Genomic DNA, 20,144 nt, shown 5'->3' with positions numbered 1-20,144 from the left:
TTGTCATAATTATTCTATTTGATTATTAGTTATTATTGTTGATCTCTTACTGTGCCTAATTTGTACATTAAACTTTATCGTAGACATGCATGTATAGGAAAAGGAAAGTATATATAGGGCGGCTTTGTAGTATCCAGGGTTTTAGGCATTCACTGGGGGGATCTTGGAACATATCCCCCATGGCTAAGAAGACTACTGTATCACTGTGCATAAAGCCTGGATCTAGAAGAATTTTGATCTAATTGGGAGAAAAGATTGACTAATGCAAATACAGTCATCCCTCAGTTTCCATGGGGGATCGATTCCAGGACCCCTCCTCAGATACCAGAATCTGGGGATGCTCAGCTTTCTTATATAAAATGGCATAATACCATATTTTCATATAATCTACACACATCATCCTGTATACTTTGAATCATCTCAAGATTACTTTTAATACCTAATACGACGCCTACACTTCATTCATGTGGATTCAATGCAGTACTCAGTGCATGGCAAATTCAAGGTTTGCTTTTTGGAACTTTGTGCAGTTTTTTTTTCCTGAATATTTTCAGTCTACAATTGGTCAAATCCACAGATGCAGAACTCACAGATACAGAGGGCTTAACTGTACAGCATTTGCAAGTAACGAGAACCCATCAATCCAGATGTTACCACGTGGTAACAGTATAGCAGAAAATGTTGATACCCAGCCAAGTAAATGCCAGGGTGGTTTAAATATTTGAGTGAATGCTGATGTGGCACAGTAGAAAAAGATTACAAGTTTGGAGTCAAACAGTTCCAATACCAGCTCTACTATTACTGGGAGTATCATCTTGAATGAGTTCCTTATTCTCATGGAACCTCAATGTATGCATTTTTAAATAATTGAAATGAAATATTTTTGATGCATTTCAAAGTAAGTCTACTGTAATCCCAGCACTTTGGGAGGCTGAAACATGAAGCTCAGGAGTTCCAGGCCAGTCTGGGAAACATGGCAAAACCCTGTCTCTCCGAAAAATACAAAATTTAGCCAGGCATTGATGGCTCATGCCTGTAGTTCCAGTTATCTGGAGGCTGAGGCTGGAAAATCACTTGAACCTGGGAAGCAAAGGTTGCAGTGAGTCAAGATTGCACCACTGCAACCTTCCAGCCTGGGTGACAGAGTGAGACCCTGTCTCAAAAAAAAAAAAAAAAAGTAAGTCAAAGGCATATTCCCAAGGTGTACATATATATCAATAACTGGAGTTCCATATGTGTTTACAGTTCTCTTTTTTTGATAAAATTTACATACAATGAAATACATAAATCTTAAATGTAACATTGGCTGAATTCCAACAAATGCATATACCCTGTGCAGTCCAAATCCCTATAGAGTTACAGAACATTACTCTTATCCCAGTAAGTTCCTTTATATCCTTACCAGTCAATCCCTGCCACCACCCAAGGCAATTGCTATTCTTAAATTTTCCACCATAGATTAATTTTGCCTCTACTAGAATTTTGTATAAATGAAATCATACAGTATTTTGTCTTTTGTGTGTGGCTTCTTTAACTTAGCATAGTTTGTGAGATTCTTCAATGTTGCTGCATACATCAGTTATTCCTTTTGATTGCTGGTATATATTCCACTGTAGGAAATGCATAGGATAGTTGTATGTTGATGGACACCTGTTTTGGATTTTTAAAATTAAAACATTTAAAAATTTTAGAAATCCATCATAAGAGACTAGGGTTAGGATTTAAACTATGGTTTAGAACAAGAATTAATGCTAGTCATATTGTGGAGGTTCAAGGAACAGACTAGTTTGGTTATATACAAATAAATGAATTTTGTTTGTCTTGAACATCCTAAGTGAAGTATGCGTTGATATTTAACCCTACTACATAGGCATCCAATATGAGGGAGCTAGTATTTTATTGCAAGTATTCCTTCTTTTCCAGCCAATATGGGAAGTATGCTGGTCCTCTTTGTTGCCATTGGCTCTAGAAGATGAGCATTGTTCTCTACATGGGGCTGTGTTGTGTCAGGTTTCCTAGGGGGGAAGCCTAGGGTGAAGGAAGGATGCTTCAGGGACCCTATTCCCCCTGCCTCTTTCTAATTTAACTGCAGCCTCTTTCTTCCTGTCATTAAATGAAGTTCAGTCATGGTGGGACCCTTTCTTAAATCGACACAATTTCTCAAAGTGAGAAGACTGGGAGTCAAATACAGTGAAACACAAGGAAAAGCAATTTGCAAGTTTCAGCAGCAGCTCTTGACAAACTTCATGGTATGGGGGAATCAAAGGGAATGTGGCGGTCACTTCTTGCAGCCTCTCACCTGACTAGAAGAGTATTAAGGAATATTGAATAATTTCATGGTTAATTTCATTATTAAGTTGGCATTTGATTAATCAGCAAGTAAACACGTTAAAATATTTTCTAAAAACAAAATTTAATTTGATTCAGCCTTCAATTGAATGAACCCTATCAGTTATCAGTGTGAGTTGGGGAGAATAACTTCTTGAGTGGCTTCTTGTTTTCTGTTCTTTTCTATTTCTGTCAAAAATGAAGTTAGTCTCAATTGAATATCTGAATAGAGGGGTCAAAAAGAACAATTTGTTGTAATAATTGGATCAGTCCCTAGAGTGTCATTAATCAAAACAGAGGGCTAGATTTTGGGTTGGGGTTGGAGGGAAGGCATGTGAAAAAGCCCACAGTCATTTACATGTTGGAATAATCAGCTTCTAATGTCGCTTGGAGCCATATTTTCCAACACTGCTTTCATTATTGAATAAGTCCAGGTCTTCAAAGTCCAATCCATATTCTCTGATTACAAAGAAGGCCTTTGATTTTATCAAGTGTTGTCTTACCATGAAAGAGTTCAGAAAACCAGTGTGTTTTAACATTTTCTTTCAGAAGGATCTTCCTTTGGTGTCTAGACGGACCAGCTCTTGAGACACTGGAAACAGATCCAGTGACAAGTACCCCAGTGGTCCCCACTTTAAAAGGAGGTCAATGACAAAGGTAGTCCCCTGGGAACTGGGAGAGAATTTAGTTAAAATGGCTCACTAATCCTGCTCTTTGGTGCCTTTGAATTGTTACTCTTCTCATGCATTAGTTTTAATATGTGATTTCCCTAATTTTAACTTAGTGCCCTTCTTAAGCAAGGTTTTTGCTTCTCCCAGAGGAAACACTATAATAAGAATTTATTGATTACATAATGTGTACCTTAAAAAATGGAATCTATTTTAATAAAATGAAATGCCTGCATTTATACCTAATGTTACCTGAGACATACTGTTTGCATATGTATTTAGTTTGTTTCCTCTGGCTGTCCTAGGAGTTAGCTGTTTAAAAATAGTTCACTTGATGTATGTTAGAATTTATTACAACTCATTAAGTATAATTTTGGTTTCTATATTTTTAGTTATGGCAGCTACTTGACCAATATTTAGGAGAAAAAGGGGTCTTAGTTTCAGGTGGGGGAAGGAGATGGAGAGCTAGAAGACATGAATTAAGGTGAGTGTTTAAGAATAAATTGGAACCAGCTATTTAATAAACAAACAAACAAAACACACAAAACTCTGCCCAAGCCTGAACCAGAGGGAGAGGGAGGAATTGGCTTATTTCTTAATCATATTGGGGAGACAGATGGTGGAACTGTAATATGTGCTGGCTAGTAATGCAAACTTTCATTCATTAGCTGTCGAAATAATAAAATGAAGCAAAATGTAATTGGGCATCAAACAACAATGGATGACGCTTTAGTCTTTGATTTTTGGGAAAATAGAGAAGTTTGTTAAACGAGAACTTTTAAAAAAAGGTGTCAGCAGGGAGTAAATAATGGCATATTTTTATCAGGTTTAAAACATTTTCTCTGTGACATGATTCATAGAGGTTATAAAAAGATAGGACAACTTGATTTTTTACCAAGGGTTAGGATGGGGCCCTGTGATTCTGTTCCAAGACGTAGGTGGGAAATGTAATTGGTTTTGATTAATCATAAAGTAGTGCCAGAAAAGTGTTTACCATATTACTAAAGGTTCTGAACTGCTCAAGATTGTTTTAACAATTTCCTGTCCACCCCCACTTTTTCCTATTTTTTAAGTATAAAGCCAAGAAAAATGGGGGAAAGGTGAATAGATATTTTTCTTTTTGATCCAGCAACTTGTGTCTATAGCTTGTAATTTTACAGAAGAGATAATTTAGCAAGATATGCATTGAGACAGGATTGTGTTTTAACTTAGTAGAAAATAATATGATTTCATTTTAACCGAGTTCTAACTATTTGGCCACTTTTAAGTCAGATGTTTAAAAATGAATGCAATAAGGATTAAAAGAAGACATCCAACTTCTGTGCTAAGGTGGGAAGAAAGTAGACTAATATTTAGAAAACCAGGATACCAGGCCTTTATCTGCCAGGAACAAGCTGAGTGATCTTGGGCAAGTCTTAGGACCACTGTCATTACTTCCTTGTTTATGATAGTTCGGCAAACATGATGGAAAATCTGATACCACTCAAGAGCTTGTTACATAAAATGAAATCAAGTATTAGCAATCGGTTCTGATCACTTATTATTTCAGAATTTGTGACTTCTTTGCACTGATTTTTTTTTTTTTCCACATAAGCTTAGTTTTTCTCATGCTCTCCCCGGGTCAGAAATGGTATTGTTGCCTTCTTGGGTTCATCAACCAAAGTTGTTCGCCAAGGTAACTCCTAGTTAGGAGTTAAGACTCTTATTCATTTAAAACCATTTTCCTGAATATCAATAAGGTCAAGTAGAAAGAGGCTGCTGTATTTAGAGTCAGTAAAAATGATTTCATCCAAACTCCCTATCCAACTAACCATGATCTCTTAAGCAAACCATCTAACCTTTCTGTACCTTAGGTTTCTCATCTACCAAATAGATAGAATGATTTTTTAAAAGCAAATTATAATGATGAACAGATGAGACGGTTCTTTGACAAGTTAAAAGTACTATTAAATTGAGTTATTATTAATAACATAAGATTTGTGAAAATATAGGGAACAGCTTCTGCTCTCTCAGCTGGATACATGCAGAGGTGGCTTGTATAAATGTGTGGTCACAAATCATTTTTAGAGTACTCATAACCAGCGCCCACCATCTTCCTGAAAACCCAAATGAGTCCTTGTGCCATCCTCTGTAAAGGCGGAATTTCTCCAATTAATAGTCTAGGTCTGGCCTGTCCCAGTTGTCTGCAATTTCCTCACTCTGCTGCTGAGTAGTTACGTGCCATATTAGAAAGGTGGCATTTTGAACTGTCCTATCCTGCTTACTGCAATGGGCTTCCCACATCAGCGGATTCACTTGTCTCCTAGAGCCCTTAATTTGTCATACGAGAAGCCCTTAGTAAGAGGGAGAAGCTGGATCAGCCTGCTTTTCTTCACAGTTCTCTTCAACCAGTGTCATACTGAGTCACTAAAATACATGCTTCAAGATGGGCCTGGAAAAGATAACCAGTTCAGGTTCTGGACAGAGAGCATCGTGTTCAGGGCATTGAGTTCAGGCTTCTTGCTCCCAGAGTTTGGGTCTATGAATCTTCATGGTGGGCCCCAATGACAAGGTCATCCAGACACAGTCTGAACATACAGGGTGAGCGTCTGGCATAGAGTAACTACTTCATACTTTAAAAAATGAATTAGCAAAGGATTCATATAATAATGTCTAGTGAGTATGTATTTTATCTACAATTGAGAGAGATACATTAGAAATACATGGCATAGTCCTATACCAAATGTTGTCATTTATTCCAGAAGATAAGACCTACATACACAAAATATTTGAGCATTAAAGTGAAGGATTTTTAAGTGATAGAGTAAATGGTTTGAAGTATAGGGCTATAAGAATTCAAAGAAGCAGGAGATCAATGAGGAGATATCTTAGGAAGTGAAACTTAAGGTAAATTTGAAAAGAGGGATGAAATACAGGAAGATGAAATGGAGGGGGCATTCTAAGAAGTATCACCAGCATAAGCAAATGTCTGGAAATGGGAATGGGTGTGTTTCCTTTACTCTTTACTTTGGGGTAATGGGGAATCACTGGAGGTACACATTTAAAACAAAACAAGATTATAACATGTAATATATATTATAATTTGTAGAAACACTTATACATGTGTATAAAGAGGTATGTGTAAAGATGTTGATTGTTTGAAATAACAAAAATTTTGAAGTAATTTAAATTTCATAAGTAGGGGAATGCTTAAGTAACTTACATTCTCAACATGACATACTAGGAAGCACATTCATGTGCCACATAATGATATTTGGTCAACTGTGGACTGGATGCAAAACTGTGGTCTCTTAAAACTATAATGGAGCTGAAAAATTCCTGTTGGCTGGTGACACCTGATGACCCTGACCCTGAGTAGGCGTAGTCTAATGTGTTTGTTTGTGCCTTAGTTTTTAATAAAATAATGTAAAAAAAAAATTTTTTTTTTTTTGAGACAGAGTTTTGTTCTTGTCGCCCAGGCTGGAGTGCAGTGGCACGATCTCAGCTCACTGCAACCTCCGCCTCCCGGGTTCAAGCGATTCTTGTGCCTCAGCCTCTGGAGTAGCTGGATTACAGGCACCTGCCACCACACCCGGCTAATTTTTGTATTTTTAGTAAAGACGGGGTTTCATCATGTTGGCCAGGCTGCTCTTGAACTCCTGACCTCAGGTGATCCACCCACGTCAGCCTCCCAAAGTGTTGGGATTATAGGGGTGACCCACCGTGCCCAGCCAAAAGTGTTTTTTGTTTGTTTGTTTGTTTGTTTTCAGATAGAGTCTCTGTCGCCCAGGCTGGAGTGCGGTGGTGTGTGTGATCCTGGCTCACTGCAACCTCTGCCTTCCAGGTTCAAGCGATTCTCCTGTCTCAGCCTCCCGAGTAGCTGGGATTACAAGAGTTTGCCACCACACCCAGCTAATTTTTGTATTTTTAGTGGAGATGGGGTTTCACCATATTGGTCAGGCTAGTTTCAAACTCCTGACCTCAGGTGAGCCACCCACCTCAGCCTCCCAAAGTGCTGAGATTACAGGCATGAGCCACCGTGCCCAGCCAAAAAAATGTTTTTTAAAACAATTTTTAAAAAGCTTATATACTAAGGACGTACAGGAAATATTTTTATATAACTTATACATGTTTATGTTTTAAGATAAATGTCATTACAAGTGTCAATGAGTTTTTTAAAAATTTAAAAGTTTATAAAGTAAAAATTATAGTAAGCTAAGGTTTATTATTAAAGAAAGAAAAATATTTTTTATAAATTTAGTGCAGTGTGAGTTTGCAGTGTTTAGAGTATACAGTGTTCATAGTATACAGTAGTGTCCTGGCCTTCACATTCACTCACTCCTCACTCACTGACTCACCCAGAGCAACTTCCAGTCCTGTGAGCTCCATTCGTGGCAAGTGGCCTATACAGGTGCACCATTTTAAGTCTTTTATATGGTATTTTTCCTGTACCTTTTCTATATTTAGGTATGTTTAGATACACAAATACTGTTGTTTTATAATTTTTCTACAGTGCTCAGGACATTAACATGTTATACAGGTTTGTAGCCTAGGAGCAATAGGTAATACCATATAGCCTAGTTGTGTAGTAGGCTATCCCATCTGGGTTTATATAAGTACACTCTATGCAGTTTGCAAAATGACAAAATCACCTAATGATGCATTTCAACATTTCTCAGAACATATTCCTGTTATGAAGCAATGCATGACTGTAGTTGAGAAGAATGAAGTAAATCTTTACATGCTGTCATAGAAAGACCATCACAGAAAGACCTGACAGTAGATTAATGGGAAGAATGCATTCCTATAATATGTGTTAACTTTGAAAATTGGTGTTTAAAAATCAAAGTGGTTTTTTGGGAAGATTGATGTGGTGATACTCTATCAAATTAAAAAGAAGTGATTGGAAATGAAGAGGGATATTGGGAGATAGGTGCATGAGTTTAGATGTCCAAGAACAAAGAAGGGGACCTGAATGGTAGAGAAAGAGAATGTAGAAGCATCCCAAAGAATGGCTGCAAAAGACTTCATGACAGATAATTAATAGAAGATGAAGTAGAGAGAAAAGAGATTTCCAGGTTGAAGCTTGGGAAATACGCATAGAAGAGTGATATCTACAACTTGAATGGATCCGTGTTAATTAGAAACCTTTTTTAAGAAATTCTTAATATTTTTGTTTCTCAGGATGGAAGAAACAGTACGAAATCTATTGCAGAGTCAAGGATCTCCAGAGCAGAAAAAAGAAGAAACTGTTAATATAATGGTCTATCAGGTACACCATGTTTATTATTCTTGGCTGGGTACTGGTCTGCTTGTTTTTCTTGTATTTCTCTAGGTTTGTCCTCTCTAACCCAGAGATAAATAAAAGGTATGTTCCAGACCCCAGTGCTAAGAGCCACCTAGTCACCTCTGTTTTGAGGAATCATACAGGTTTATTCAATTCATTCATTTCATAAACTCCTACTGTGAAACAGAGTGTAGATTTGATTCTAGGAAGATGCAAAAAATAAGTTTGTGGTGAATGAGAGAGACTTGTATAAACATTGCAGTACTCTGTGGCCAGGACTAAAAGAGAGGTGTGTACAACATTCTCTGGGAGCACAGGAGAGAGAATGCCTCATCCTGGCTGAGGAGGTGAGGAATAAATACTTGCCAGAGGTGTGACATTTAAGGTGGGCCTGTGGAGTAGAGAACTCCATGAAGGGCATTCCAGGTAGAAGGGACACCTAGGTAAAGCTGCAGTGGTGTGAATCTTCACAGCAGGCTTGTGGAGAATAAGCACCTGCAGATAATTAAGTAATGACCTGGAAATAAAAAGTTACAGTGAGACTGAGAGTACAGGGAAGAGCTGGATGGGGTCTGGGGTGTATGCAGTCCTCCTGGGTCTGGCCTTGCACCTCAGGCAACAAGGAGTCTAAAGAGGTCCAAAGAGAGTAAGCAGTCAGTGAAATAACAGGTCTTTGTCTTCTTCTGATAGCCCTTATCCCACTGTCCTTTAACACCAGCAAAGCTGCCAGGCCAGGAAGCAGGACATCTAATCTGAGTATGGTCCAGGTTGCCTATACAGATGAGAAGGCTGTGGTATGGTGGAAAAGGGAAATACAATAGAAACAGCACAGACACTGTATATAGATAAATTTAGGACTTCTACTGAAAATCACTTCAAATCACAAATAGAGACCCAGCATCCACTGCACAACTATGTATGAAAAGCTTTAAAAGGCAAGGACATTGGTGGAAATGTGAGGTCGTCACTGGGCAGCCCTAGGTTTTTGCTGGCTAAAAAGCCAGTGGGTTTGAGAAAGCAAGCATAGGAACCCAGCTGATTAGTATAATGTGGCATTAGCTTACCTGAATTTGTGGGCTCTGCAACCCAACTGGTTGTGAAAAGGGATTGGGAGGAATATGTTAATACAAGTAAAAGTATCAAAGTAAGTTAAGAAATCTGGCCACAGTTAACCTTAAGAGGCTGCATCCTAAATTGTTGACTCTTGAAATCTACACAGGGCTACTTCAAGAAGGTAGTAAGAATTCTTTCCCATGTGCAGTGAAGATAATGCAAAAAGTTGACTTAAGCTACCTCAGAAGAAATTACAGTTAGCTTCATAGAGACAGTGGAAAAACCACTAAGATCAATTTCTAGGGAAAGGGCTTAGATTCTTCTTGAGAGGGTGGTCTTGACAAAGGGAATGCATGCTCAGTGTTTCCTGATGTGTGGCCACCTAAAGAAAGGGAAAAAATTTCAGTCCTCCTAGCTCTGAATTCTTCATAGATATTGTATCTGCTTTGGTACAAAGTTGAGGTGTAAGTACAAAATGGGACTCAATTCTGCATTGAGTGGTTTGATGCAGCCTCAAAGGGTCATATGAATCTGTGAAGTAAATTATTTGTTCCCTATCACACGTAACACCTGGCTTCATTGAAACTAAATAATCAGGCATCACTCTTGGGCTATATCTGATTTCTTCATGGTGGATCTCTTTCATTCAGATTCATATTTTCTTTTGCTTATTCTCTTCTGAGCTCTTAAACAGTTATTAGCCAAATCTGTGGGGTAGACACTTAACATCGTCAGCAGCATTCATTTTGCAAAACTGGAAGCTGCTTAGAAAAACAGACATGCTTTAAGAAATGTGTTTTAAAACTATTACCTCTCCATAACCCAGTCTATTCATTTTGGGAAATGAACTCTTCCCTTTAGGGAGAAGACTGTCATTAACTTGAATTAATGTCACATGATAGGGATGTTTCAGTCATTCCTTTAATTGGCCTCAGGCTCCTTATCTATAAAATGGGAGAGGGAGGTGGGTTACATGAACTGTAAAGGTCACTGTGCATTTAACAAACACTTACTGAACTTCTCATGTGCACTAGGGACAGCCTTGTGCCCTGGGCATTCAAGAAACGAGAAAAGAGAGAAGGGCAGGTGATGCTGGGTGGCGCCAAGTCCCAGGGAGACCCTTTCATCTCACAAATTCTATTATTCTAAATAAGGCTAATAGCAGCAAAATAGTTTATGCAAGATGTATGCGTGGTGATACTAGTGGAGCACATAGTTAACACCTCCCTGCGGCCAAATTCTGCGTTTCAGGCAAGAGCTGGGAAATTTATTGCTTCATAATATGGGGTATCATTAGCACACCTGTCTCAGATTTTCCAACTTGCAAGATTTCTCTGAAAGGAGCCAGAGGGCCATGTGAAGCTTAGGCCCCTGGGAAAGCTGGAGTTACTTTCATTTTCCACTGTGGTGGCAATGTTTGTTCTGAGTCTTTTATCATTGAGCTAATATAATAATAGCAGAGTAATAGCTTTCTGTGTTCCAGGCCCCTGCTAATTGCTTTGCATGCATTAAAAGTAGTCATATTTTGTTCAGGGGGTATGTTCCCAAAGACCTTTCATAATTTGTTGCTTGTGTAATTTATAGCTTGCATAATTCAACATGGATTCTCTCAAAGGACAATGGGTGTTTTCTGTTCAGCAACTGAGACGGTCCCACCATGTGGTAATCAGAGGTTTACAGTTTACCAGCTTTGCCATTCCTGACCTTTTTTTAATTGGGGAATTTGCATGATTTCAAGTTTTGTGCATGAAGTGACATTAATAACATTTTCATGTGACCACAATTTCAAATTTACCTAGTTCAGAGCCCCATCAAATATGACTAGACTGTAGCTCATTCAGTCTCCACAAGAATTTTGTGCAGGAGGTGCTGTCACTATCCCTATCTTACAGATGTGGACATAGGCTCAGAGAGGCGAGTGCTTGCCTGAGGATGTACAACCAAGAAGTAGCCTAGAAGGGTTTTGAACCCTGGTCAGTCTGATTCCACAGCATTAGCTCTTATGCTGAGGACTTCCAGAGAGTTTACACGATAGGCCCCAAGTTAAATGACAGGTCTGCTTATTATCTATGCTGAAACCTGAACCTGGGCCTTTCCGCTTTCTATCTAGAGCTCTTTCCATTAATTCCTCTATTCATTTCCTCACTCATTCATTCAAATGCCAGTTATTCATGTACTTTCTTATCTAAGTGTATTAGTTTCCTATTGCTGCTGTAACAAACTTGGTGGCTTAACACAATTCATTCTCTTATAATTCTGAAAGTCAAAAGTCCAAAATAACAGTATTGGTCAGGCTGCATTCTTTCTGGAGGCCTCCAGGGAAAATTGCTTCTTTGCTTTTTCCAGAATCTAGCATTCCTTAGCTTGTGGCCCTTGCCTCTATCTTTCCAGTCCATCTCTCCAACCTCTGATTTCATCATCACATCTCATTTTCCTCTCTAGGGTCCCTCTTATAAGGACCCTGTGATGATATGGAGCCCAACTGGATAATTCAGGATAATTTCCTCATCTTGAGATCCTGAAGTTGATCAAATCTGCAAAAGTCCCTTTTGCAACATAAGGTAACATGTGCTCTCAGATTTCAGGGACTGGGATGTGGACATGTTTTGAGGATAGGTATTATTCTGTCACACTAAGTAGCACATGTTAACTTAACAGGCTGGAAGTATCCAGAAGATATTGGTCTAAGTACCAGAGAGGCAAAGATGCCTGACACAGGTCTTTTCCTGAAATACTCAGTTTATAGGATGCTGGGGAGTAGGAAAGGTAGGTAGATAATCATATATATTCAACAACATAATAGAAGCCAAAATAGAAGCTTGCACACATTCTGAGGGCACAAAGGAATGTGTCATGAAACCCACTGTTCTCCCTGGAGATTCTGCTTCCTAACTGAGGCTTATTTTTAATAATCCACTTCTCTTTTAGTCTCTTTTGTCTCTTGAGATGGACATGAGAGTCATGAGTTCCACGGCCTGCCTTTCTCAGAGCATCTTGTGTTCCCAGTATTCTGGGACCATGTCTCATTGTCAGGGCACATATGCTTGGTGCTTTACAGTTTGCAAAGCACTTATGGAACATGGATCTCAATGCTTGGTGCTTTACAGTTTGCAAAGCACTTACACAACATGGATCTTATTTCTTTCTTCCAATAGCCACTAAAAGAGATATTTTCAGGCTCATTTTATGACAAAGCTCGTAGAGGTCTCAAATCATCAGGGACTGGGATGTGGGTATCTTTTGAGGATGAACTCACAAATGCCAAGTGGTAGAACTAGAAATTAATCACAGATTTTCCATATGAAATTAAACTGAGCAGTTATCTGTGGAATATTTTGATGGTGTGGTGGAAAGTAGGCACAGTTTAAAATCTCAGGTCACAAAGTCACTGTCTCAAAATATTTTAAAAATCCAATAATAAAGTAAACTGAGATACATTAACAAGCTATAAAATGTTCAATACTCATTTCCCCTGAGGAAGTGACAAGCATATGAGTCATAGAAATATTGTCATATGTGCAGGGAAGGTGACATATGCCCCTAGGATAGACTCATTTCATCAGGGAGAAAGGAAGACCTGAAAAGATTAACTTTAGGGAGCTCAAGGAAAGAAAAGCACCTCCCGGGTCCCCACTGCTTTGTCTTTCCAGCTCATTCTCTCTAGGTGTTTTAGGATTTCATACGTGTCATGTTTCATATTTGTGTCACTCACGCCACCATTTCATTTAATAAATTAGGGAACTTATATTAGAAAAAAATTACAATTAGACATGAAAGGGGGCAATTAAGCGTAAAGAAAATAGAGCAACCCATTGGAGAGGGGCGTCATTCCATCACATTCATCTGCCAAAATATTTAAACATGGACAGCCTGAGTAAGATGCAAATAGTCACAGAACTAACGAAGGGTTACTCCCTTTACAGGGTTCCTATGTCCATAGCCACCTTCTGCACTTCTTCATTGTAGCTGCCATGCTTCCTCTTGTTCCTACTTTTCTGTATGGAATATGAATTGAATCACATTAGCTAACTCATTTAGAAAGAAGGTGAATGGACAAGTGGAAACAGTAACTGGGGGGAAAAGGACCCAACTATGGATACAGCTTCTGCCACTACCAAGACTTATGGCCTCAGACGGTCACCTAAAGTCTCTGGGTTCTTTGTTTTTCATATTTTAAAAGAAGGGAATTTAGAGTCACCAATTAATGTAAATAGCTAAAGTAGGCCATATATGAGAAAAATCAAGTACCCTCTAGGGGATTACATTCCATTTTTTTCACTTTTGATAAAGAAATAAATACAGAGCACTTTTTTCATTTTTTTTTTTTACCAGGCAAAAGCTTTGCTTTTGAAAGCCATGCCATAGCAACCCACACCTGATTTAATGCCAGAAAAACAGGAAGGACTGGTGGGGCCTATGGCAGGCTGGAGAGCCTCTGTCTGCCCTAAGGGAAGCAGCCACAGCTCAGTGGCAGCAGATTCAGACAACCCAGAAACAAACCAGTGCAGAAAGATGGCCACATGTTTCAAGAAGATACAATTTCAAGTTTTATGGGAAATCTCTTAGTCTGTAAGTGATGGCTTTTTTTTTTTTTTTTTTTTTTTTGAGACAAAGTCTTGCTCTGTCACCACGCTGTAGTGCAGTGGCGCCATCTCAGCTCACTGCAACCTCTGCCTCCTGGGTTCAAGCAATTCCCCTGCCTCAGCCTCCCCAGTAGCTGGGCCTACAGTCGTGTGCCACCACGCTCGGCTAATTTTTTATATTTAAGTAGAGACGGGTTTTACCATGTTGGCTGTGATGGTCTCAATCTTCTGACCTCGTGATCTGCCCGCCTCGGCCTCCCAAAGTGCTGAGATTACATATGTAGAATGATTGAAACATGTGCTAAACCAAGCGAAACCCTTAGAACAGAATGATAATTTCAAGGGTTTCCTCTTGCTCTTAGAACGCTGGGATTTTGGCACTACTCTTCCCAATGCTATAAGGCCTGGACTATATGAGGTATAGCATAGACCACTTATCTGACCTAATTAATACTATCCAACACTTACTGAGCACCTGCAGTGTACCGTGCACTATGCTGATCATTCTACAGGTAAGAACTCACTGAATTTTCATAAAACGCTTTGAAAGAGTTACTGTAATTTCACCTATTTTACAGAAGAGGAAACTGAGGCACAGAGAAATTAAATAGCTGGCCCAAAGTTACACATTACCAATGTTAGGTCACTCGAGATCCTTTGCACCCTTTTAATTAGCTGGGTAGACTGCCATAAAAATGGAGGGCTTGGTGAGTCGTTGCCCCAGTGGAGAGCATAGAGAGGTAAGTATAGTGATCAGCAAAATTTCAGTGATGTCCAAGTTTTTGGTTCTCTCTACCTCTTTATCCCACCTTCTTAAAGAGCCCTGAGCTGTTGTGTTTTCTGGGCCCAGCTCTATTCTTTCCAAAGATGGTCTTTGTTCAGTCATTGATCCCTTAGTCTGCATCTACAGCAATGTAGTATGATTCCAAGTTATTTCCATTTAAAGTGATCTAATTGAACATCATAATTACTTTTTTCCTTAAATAATTCTTTAAACATACTCTTAGATGTAATTAAGCATGGGGAAAGAGACCCTTTTCCAGTTATCCCTAAGTTTATCAATCATGAAATATATATCCAGTTCCTTTTATGGTATGTGGAAAGCACGTGACATGGCCTGAGACCTTCCTCACTGAAGCCCAGGACTTGCCTGGCAGAGATATTATTCCACAGACTATAATTCTTATCAGAGGTGGCAGGAAATTTTTGACTTTGAACTTTACGTTTGTTGTGCCAGACCCCTATTGACTTCAGTAGGGATAGCACCATGTTTGAGAAGCCAAAGAAGACACCCAGAGCCAATGGAGGAGACACAGGGTTTATTGAGGGAACTTACACACAGGGTGGTCCAGTGGCTGCAGGCTGGACAAGAGAACCACAACTGCTTGCAAAAAGCGTGCAGTTTATATAGCATTTTCATTTAGCACCCTCCCCCTAGCAACCTCCACCTGGCAACTTTCATCTAACCCAAAACAGAGGGCCTCGATCACCTGTCCAGCCTGCGTTCGAGGATAGGTCATGGGTTCTGATGTTCCTTATTGATAAGGAATGAATCCCTGGATTGTCCACTCCTGGATTCATAAGCTTGGAACTCCAAACACATATTCCTCTTACATCCTAGGGTCATTCTCAGGGTATGCTTAAGTTATTGCTGTCAGATATGTCTGCCATACAACTTCCTTCTTTCCTTGTAATGATTTAAGTATACTTTAAGCAAACCCCAAAATTTAAATACACTGGAGAGAAAAGTTAGGGTTGAAAAATTATATTATTAAACTATCAATTATAAAAGATATCTTTTTTAAAAGAAAACTCCTTTAAATAGCAATATCTTTAGTATAAAATGTAAATTTGCCAAATTTCTAACATAATAGATTTTATTTTCATGAACATGTGTACACACAAGACAAAATTGAAGTGTTTGTGGTTTTCAAGAACTGGAAAGTTCCTGACTAGTTCATCTCAGCCCTGACTGAGTATCAGAATCACCTGAGGGACTTGCAACAGAATCTGCTATATGGGCATCTCCTTAAATCTACTGAGTTCAAGTGATGCGGGCTGGTACTCTGCTTGGTTTTGTTGTTTCCAGGTTTGACAGATCAGTTTGATTCCTCTTGTCCATAGATCTGTGCTAGGAAACAGTGAGGTACATCAACACCCATTCATTTCATCATAACCTCTTCCCTCATTTTGAAAAGGTTAAAATAGAGTTGAAGTGAAGTTCACAGCCCAAAGTCTCACTCCAGCACATGCTATATTCATCTATACTGATTTTTACACACACAACATCTGTTTCAGTAAGTACCCTGGAAGTTAATCAGCAAAGAGAAGTGAACCCTTAAGAGAGCTCGATTGTAATTTACAGAAGTTCTTTAGAAAGTGCTTCCTTTCTTTTTCTTTCCTTTTTTTTTTTTTAGCCTTAACAAAATGTGGTAAACAACTGTAAATATGTAGATCAGCAGTGAGTGAGTACATTGAGTGACTGAGTGCACACCGGTTGGGAAAAGAAATCTAAAATTCTGTTTGTTGATAGAGCGGCTAAGTCTTTGCACAGTTATTTATAACATTTTAATACACAATAGGTTTATGAAGTATTTTTATTGAGAGCTTTTATTTATGTCTGTGGCCTATAATCTTGAGAAGTCTCAAGGGTTTTTGATTCTGCTTTAAGCAATTGGTCTTTTCTATGAATTGTTATGAACTTTGAATAGCTGCTGAAGTGGGTGATGGTGGTAATGGGAGTATTTTTATTGTGTGTTAAGATTTAAAGGGCTGAAACTGTTCCTTGAGGAAACAGATTTCTTTCTTCCTCTTTTGTTTTAAGTGGCATCCACTCTTCATATAATAAGTTCAGATACAGAAGGCGGAATTTCTCATAACCAAAGTGTGTGCTTAGATTCAGGTCAGTCAAAAATAATGTCTTTCAAACAAGATGAATCTTCCTTTTCTCTTTGAAATTATTCTATAAGGTGATTTTTTTTATTTTACATCCTACAGAAATATTTCCCAGATATTCAGAAGTTTTCAAAACAGTTTCATTTGAGAGCACCTGCTGGCTGGCACACTAAAGAGTATTTGTCTCATACATCCAAAGTCATGTTAAATACTTTGAAAGGAATAGAAGAGTTTTAAATAACATCACTAAGAATTTAAATAGATATGTACATTCTTCTCCGGAATTTAAAATCCCTGGTTTAATGGGTTCTGACTCTACTTTCTTGTTCTCAATTTCTACCTAAATTCTGTGCTCAGACACGAATACTTTTCCTATTAGACGTTTTGACCCTGAACTGAGTTCTTACCAAGTGAAAGCAGAATATGGTCTCTCTGTTAAAACAAATATAACCTGTGAATAAAATGGTGCCCTGGAAAAGCATCTTCTCTTACTACTGGTGAGCTGGTTATTGCCAATGTATGTGACCACTGTTTCCCCAGCTCATCTCAGCAGACAGCCAGCCTTTATTTTGAATACCCAATATTGTTTCAGGTCAGGAGGTTCTGTGGCTACCATCCAAAAGATGTTGCCCTTTAGTAAGTGTGCAGCTTGAGCAAGTACTTGGGGCATTCCAGATCATTAACCAGGCATATCAGTTATTTCCTGGTCTAAGAAACAAATGAATTTGAACAGAGCAAAATCACGATGATATCAGTCCTTGAACTTTGACCTTACTTTTATTCACTTGAGGCTAAAAAACTGTATTTTCTTTTTTTAGAACTTGGCTTATTAATGCTTTGTGAAATGGAGAGAAAATAGGCTGTGACAGAAAATGTAGTTTTGGAATGAGGAAATAGTTAAGAAAGAAGTGGAAGGGGCCTGCTGGAAAAAAACATACACTTTCATTACTGAGATCTCTGCTATACGGTAACCTTTTAGCTATATTTTCCTTATTGATTTTGTCTGCACAGTGAGCACAGCATGGCAATGAAGAGAAATTGCCGGGTGTGGGGTGAAAGGAAAATGCTCTGGCCAGGGGTCTGCTGTTGGCATTTAAGCCACTGCAAGATTCAGGTATTAATTGGCCTGACAGGCATATCTGAGGAGGCAGAACCACAACCTTTGTGGCTTAGAAGCTTGTTGCTGGGCCCTCTAGAGCAGTTTCTGGGTCTAGAAAGGTGGCCATCTTCCCCTTTACAGCATTCAGTTGTAAGACAAGGGATTGGGCTGTGATGGATTGGGGTTCACAACCCACCTGGGCCTCAACCCAGAACAATTCCATAGAGTCTCCGGCAGCTGAGACTGGGCCTTAGTATGGTTAAACATTTTCCCCAGGTGATGCAAATACCATTGCTATGATTGTGAGTATCAGTCAACTCCATGATCTTGAAGATCTTTTCTGGACAGCTCAACTCTATGAGGAGGGGCACAGGGAGAAGTTTCTTTTGTTAGAGAGAGAGAGGGTCTCACTATGTTGCTCTGGCTGGTCTCGAACTCTTGGGCCGAAGCACTCCTGCTGCCTCAGCCTCCAAAGTCACTGGGATTCCAGGTGTGAGCCACCATGCTTCGTTTTCCATAGAATATTCTTAAGGAAGTTTGACTTACAGGTCATGGGAGAATGTGGATGCTCAATGGAAGTTCAAAGGGTGTTTCTTCTTCCACTAATAATTATTTGCTGTGGCCTGGGAGGGGAAGGGCTATCTAATCCTAAATCACTTAAGGCCTGTGCCAGCTGTGAAACTATCCAGAGGTGCCGCCTGCACAGGACTTTGTCAGCTCCTAGGCCCTGAAAGGGTGGAGATAGTAGAGAAGTCTATTGAAGTTGCCCCCCTCCTCCCGACTCCCATGTCAGTCTGTCAGCCATCCATTCAAACACAGAGGCAAACAATACTCAGTATTTCTTCTTTTCTCCATGCAATAGCTAGATTCACATAGGGAAGAAATAATCTGATGAAAGGGAAATTGTAGGCCATTTTTTGAATGAGTATCTCAATAGATGCAGAAAAAGCTTTCAATAATATCCCTCATGATTAACACAAAAACCCTGAATAAACTAGGCATTGAAGGAACATACCTCAACATAATAAGAGCCATCTATGACAGACCCATAGCCAACATCTCACTGAAAGAGCAAAAACTGGAAGCATCCCCTTGAGAACTGGAACAAGAAATGGATGCCCTCTCTCACTACTTCTATTCAACATAGTACTGGAAGTCCCTGCCAGAGCAATTAGGCAAGATAAAGAAATAAAAGGTATCCGAACAGGAAAAGAAGTCATCAAACTATCTCTCTTCACTGATTATATGCTTCTATACCTAGGAAACACTAAGCACTCTGCCAAAAGACTCCTGTAACTCATAAATGACTTCAGTAAAATTTCAGGATATGGAATCAATGTACAAAAATCAGTAGCATTTCTATACATCAGTAACAGTCAAGCTGAGAGCCAAATCAAGAATGCAATTCCATTTACAATGGCCATAAAATACCTAGGAATACACCTAACCAAGGAGACAGAAGATCTCCACAAAGAGAACTACAAAACACTGCTGAAAGAAATCAGAGATGACACAAACAATTGGAAAGATATCTCATGCAAAGACATGGAGTCAACCTAGGTCCCTATCAATGGTGGTCTGGATAAAGAAGATGTTGTATATATACACCACAGAATACTACCCAGCCATAAAAAAGAAAGAAATCATGTTCCTTGCAGCAACATGGGTGCAGTTGGAAGCCATTATCCTACATTATCCTGTAACACAGGAACAGAAAACCAAATACCACATGTTGTCACTTATAAGAAGGAGCTAAACAATGGGTAATCATGGACATAGATGTGGCAACAAAAGATACTGGAGACTCCTATAGGGGAAAGGGAGGGAGGGGGCAAAGGTTGAAAAGCTGTAGTGTACTATGCTTGCTACCTAGGTGATGGAATCAGTCATACCCCTAACCTGAGCATCACGCAATATATCTAGGCAATAAATCTGCACATGTATCTCCTGGATCTAAAATAAAAGTTGAAATTATATTTTTTTAAAAGACTGCTATGAAGTCCCAGCAGTCCCTCACATCTTAAAGACCACATGTATAAGAGCTGCTGGCTGGGGAATTTGTGAAGAGGAATTTAAATGAGAAAAAGTTTCAGGGAGAGGCAGACCTGGAAATGAATCCTAGCTTTCTCCTTCAGTTGGTTTTGTCATTTTGGGCAACCTAATTAGCTGGAATTGCACTTTCCTCTTCTATGTAGTGGGTATAGTGAGGCTAAAGGGAAAGATTTCTGTTTTCCCAGTGGTTCCTTAGACAT

At 39.1% G+C, this 20,144-nt stretch overlaps 1 protein-coding gene across 9 annotated transcripts in view; it reads left to right on the top strand.

Annotated features, from left to right (window-relative positions):
- The window catches only part of NCKAP5 (NCK associated protein 5), a 996,626-nt gene that overhangs the window by 669,129 nt on the left and 307,353 nt on the right, over nucleotides 1-20,144 (top strand). For all 9 annotated transcript variants that reach the window (XM_063647383.1, XM_063647384.1, XM_063647388.1 and 6 more), the window contains one exon: nucleotides 8,160-8,247. In XM_063647383.1, the coding sequence (XP_063503453.1) occupies nucleotides 8,160-8,247 (88 nt within the window). The remainder of the gene's footprint in view (nucleotides 1-8,159; nucleotides 8,248-20,144) is intronic.

Source organism: Pongo pygmaeus, chromosome 11 (genome assembly GCF_028885625.2).
Source record: "Pongo pygmaeus isolate AG05252 chromosome 11, NHGRI_mPonPyg2-v2.0_pri, whole genome shotgun sequence".
NCBI classification, from domain to species: Eukaryota; Metazoa; Chordata; class Mammalia; order Primates; family Hominidae; genus Pongo; species Pongo pygmaeus.
Note: the sequence above shows the minus strand (reverse complement) of the source record. Positions and strands in the feature narration are given on the sequence as shown.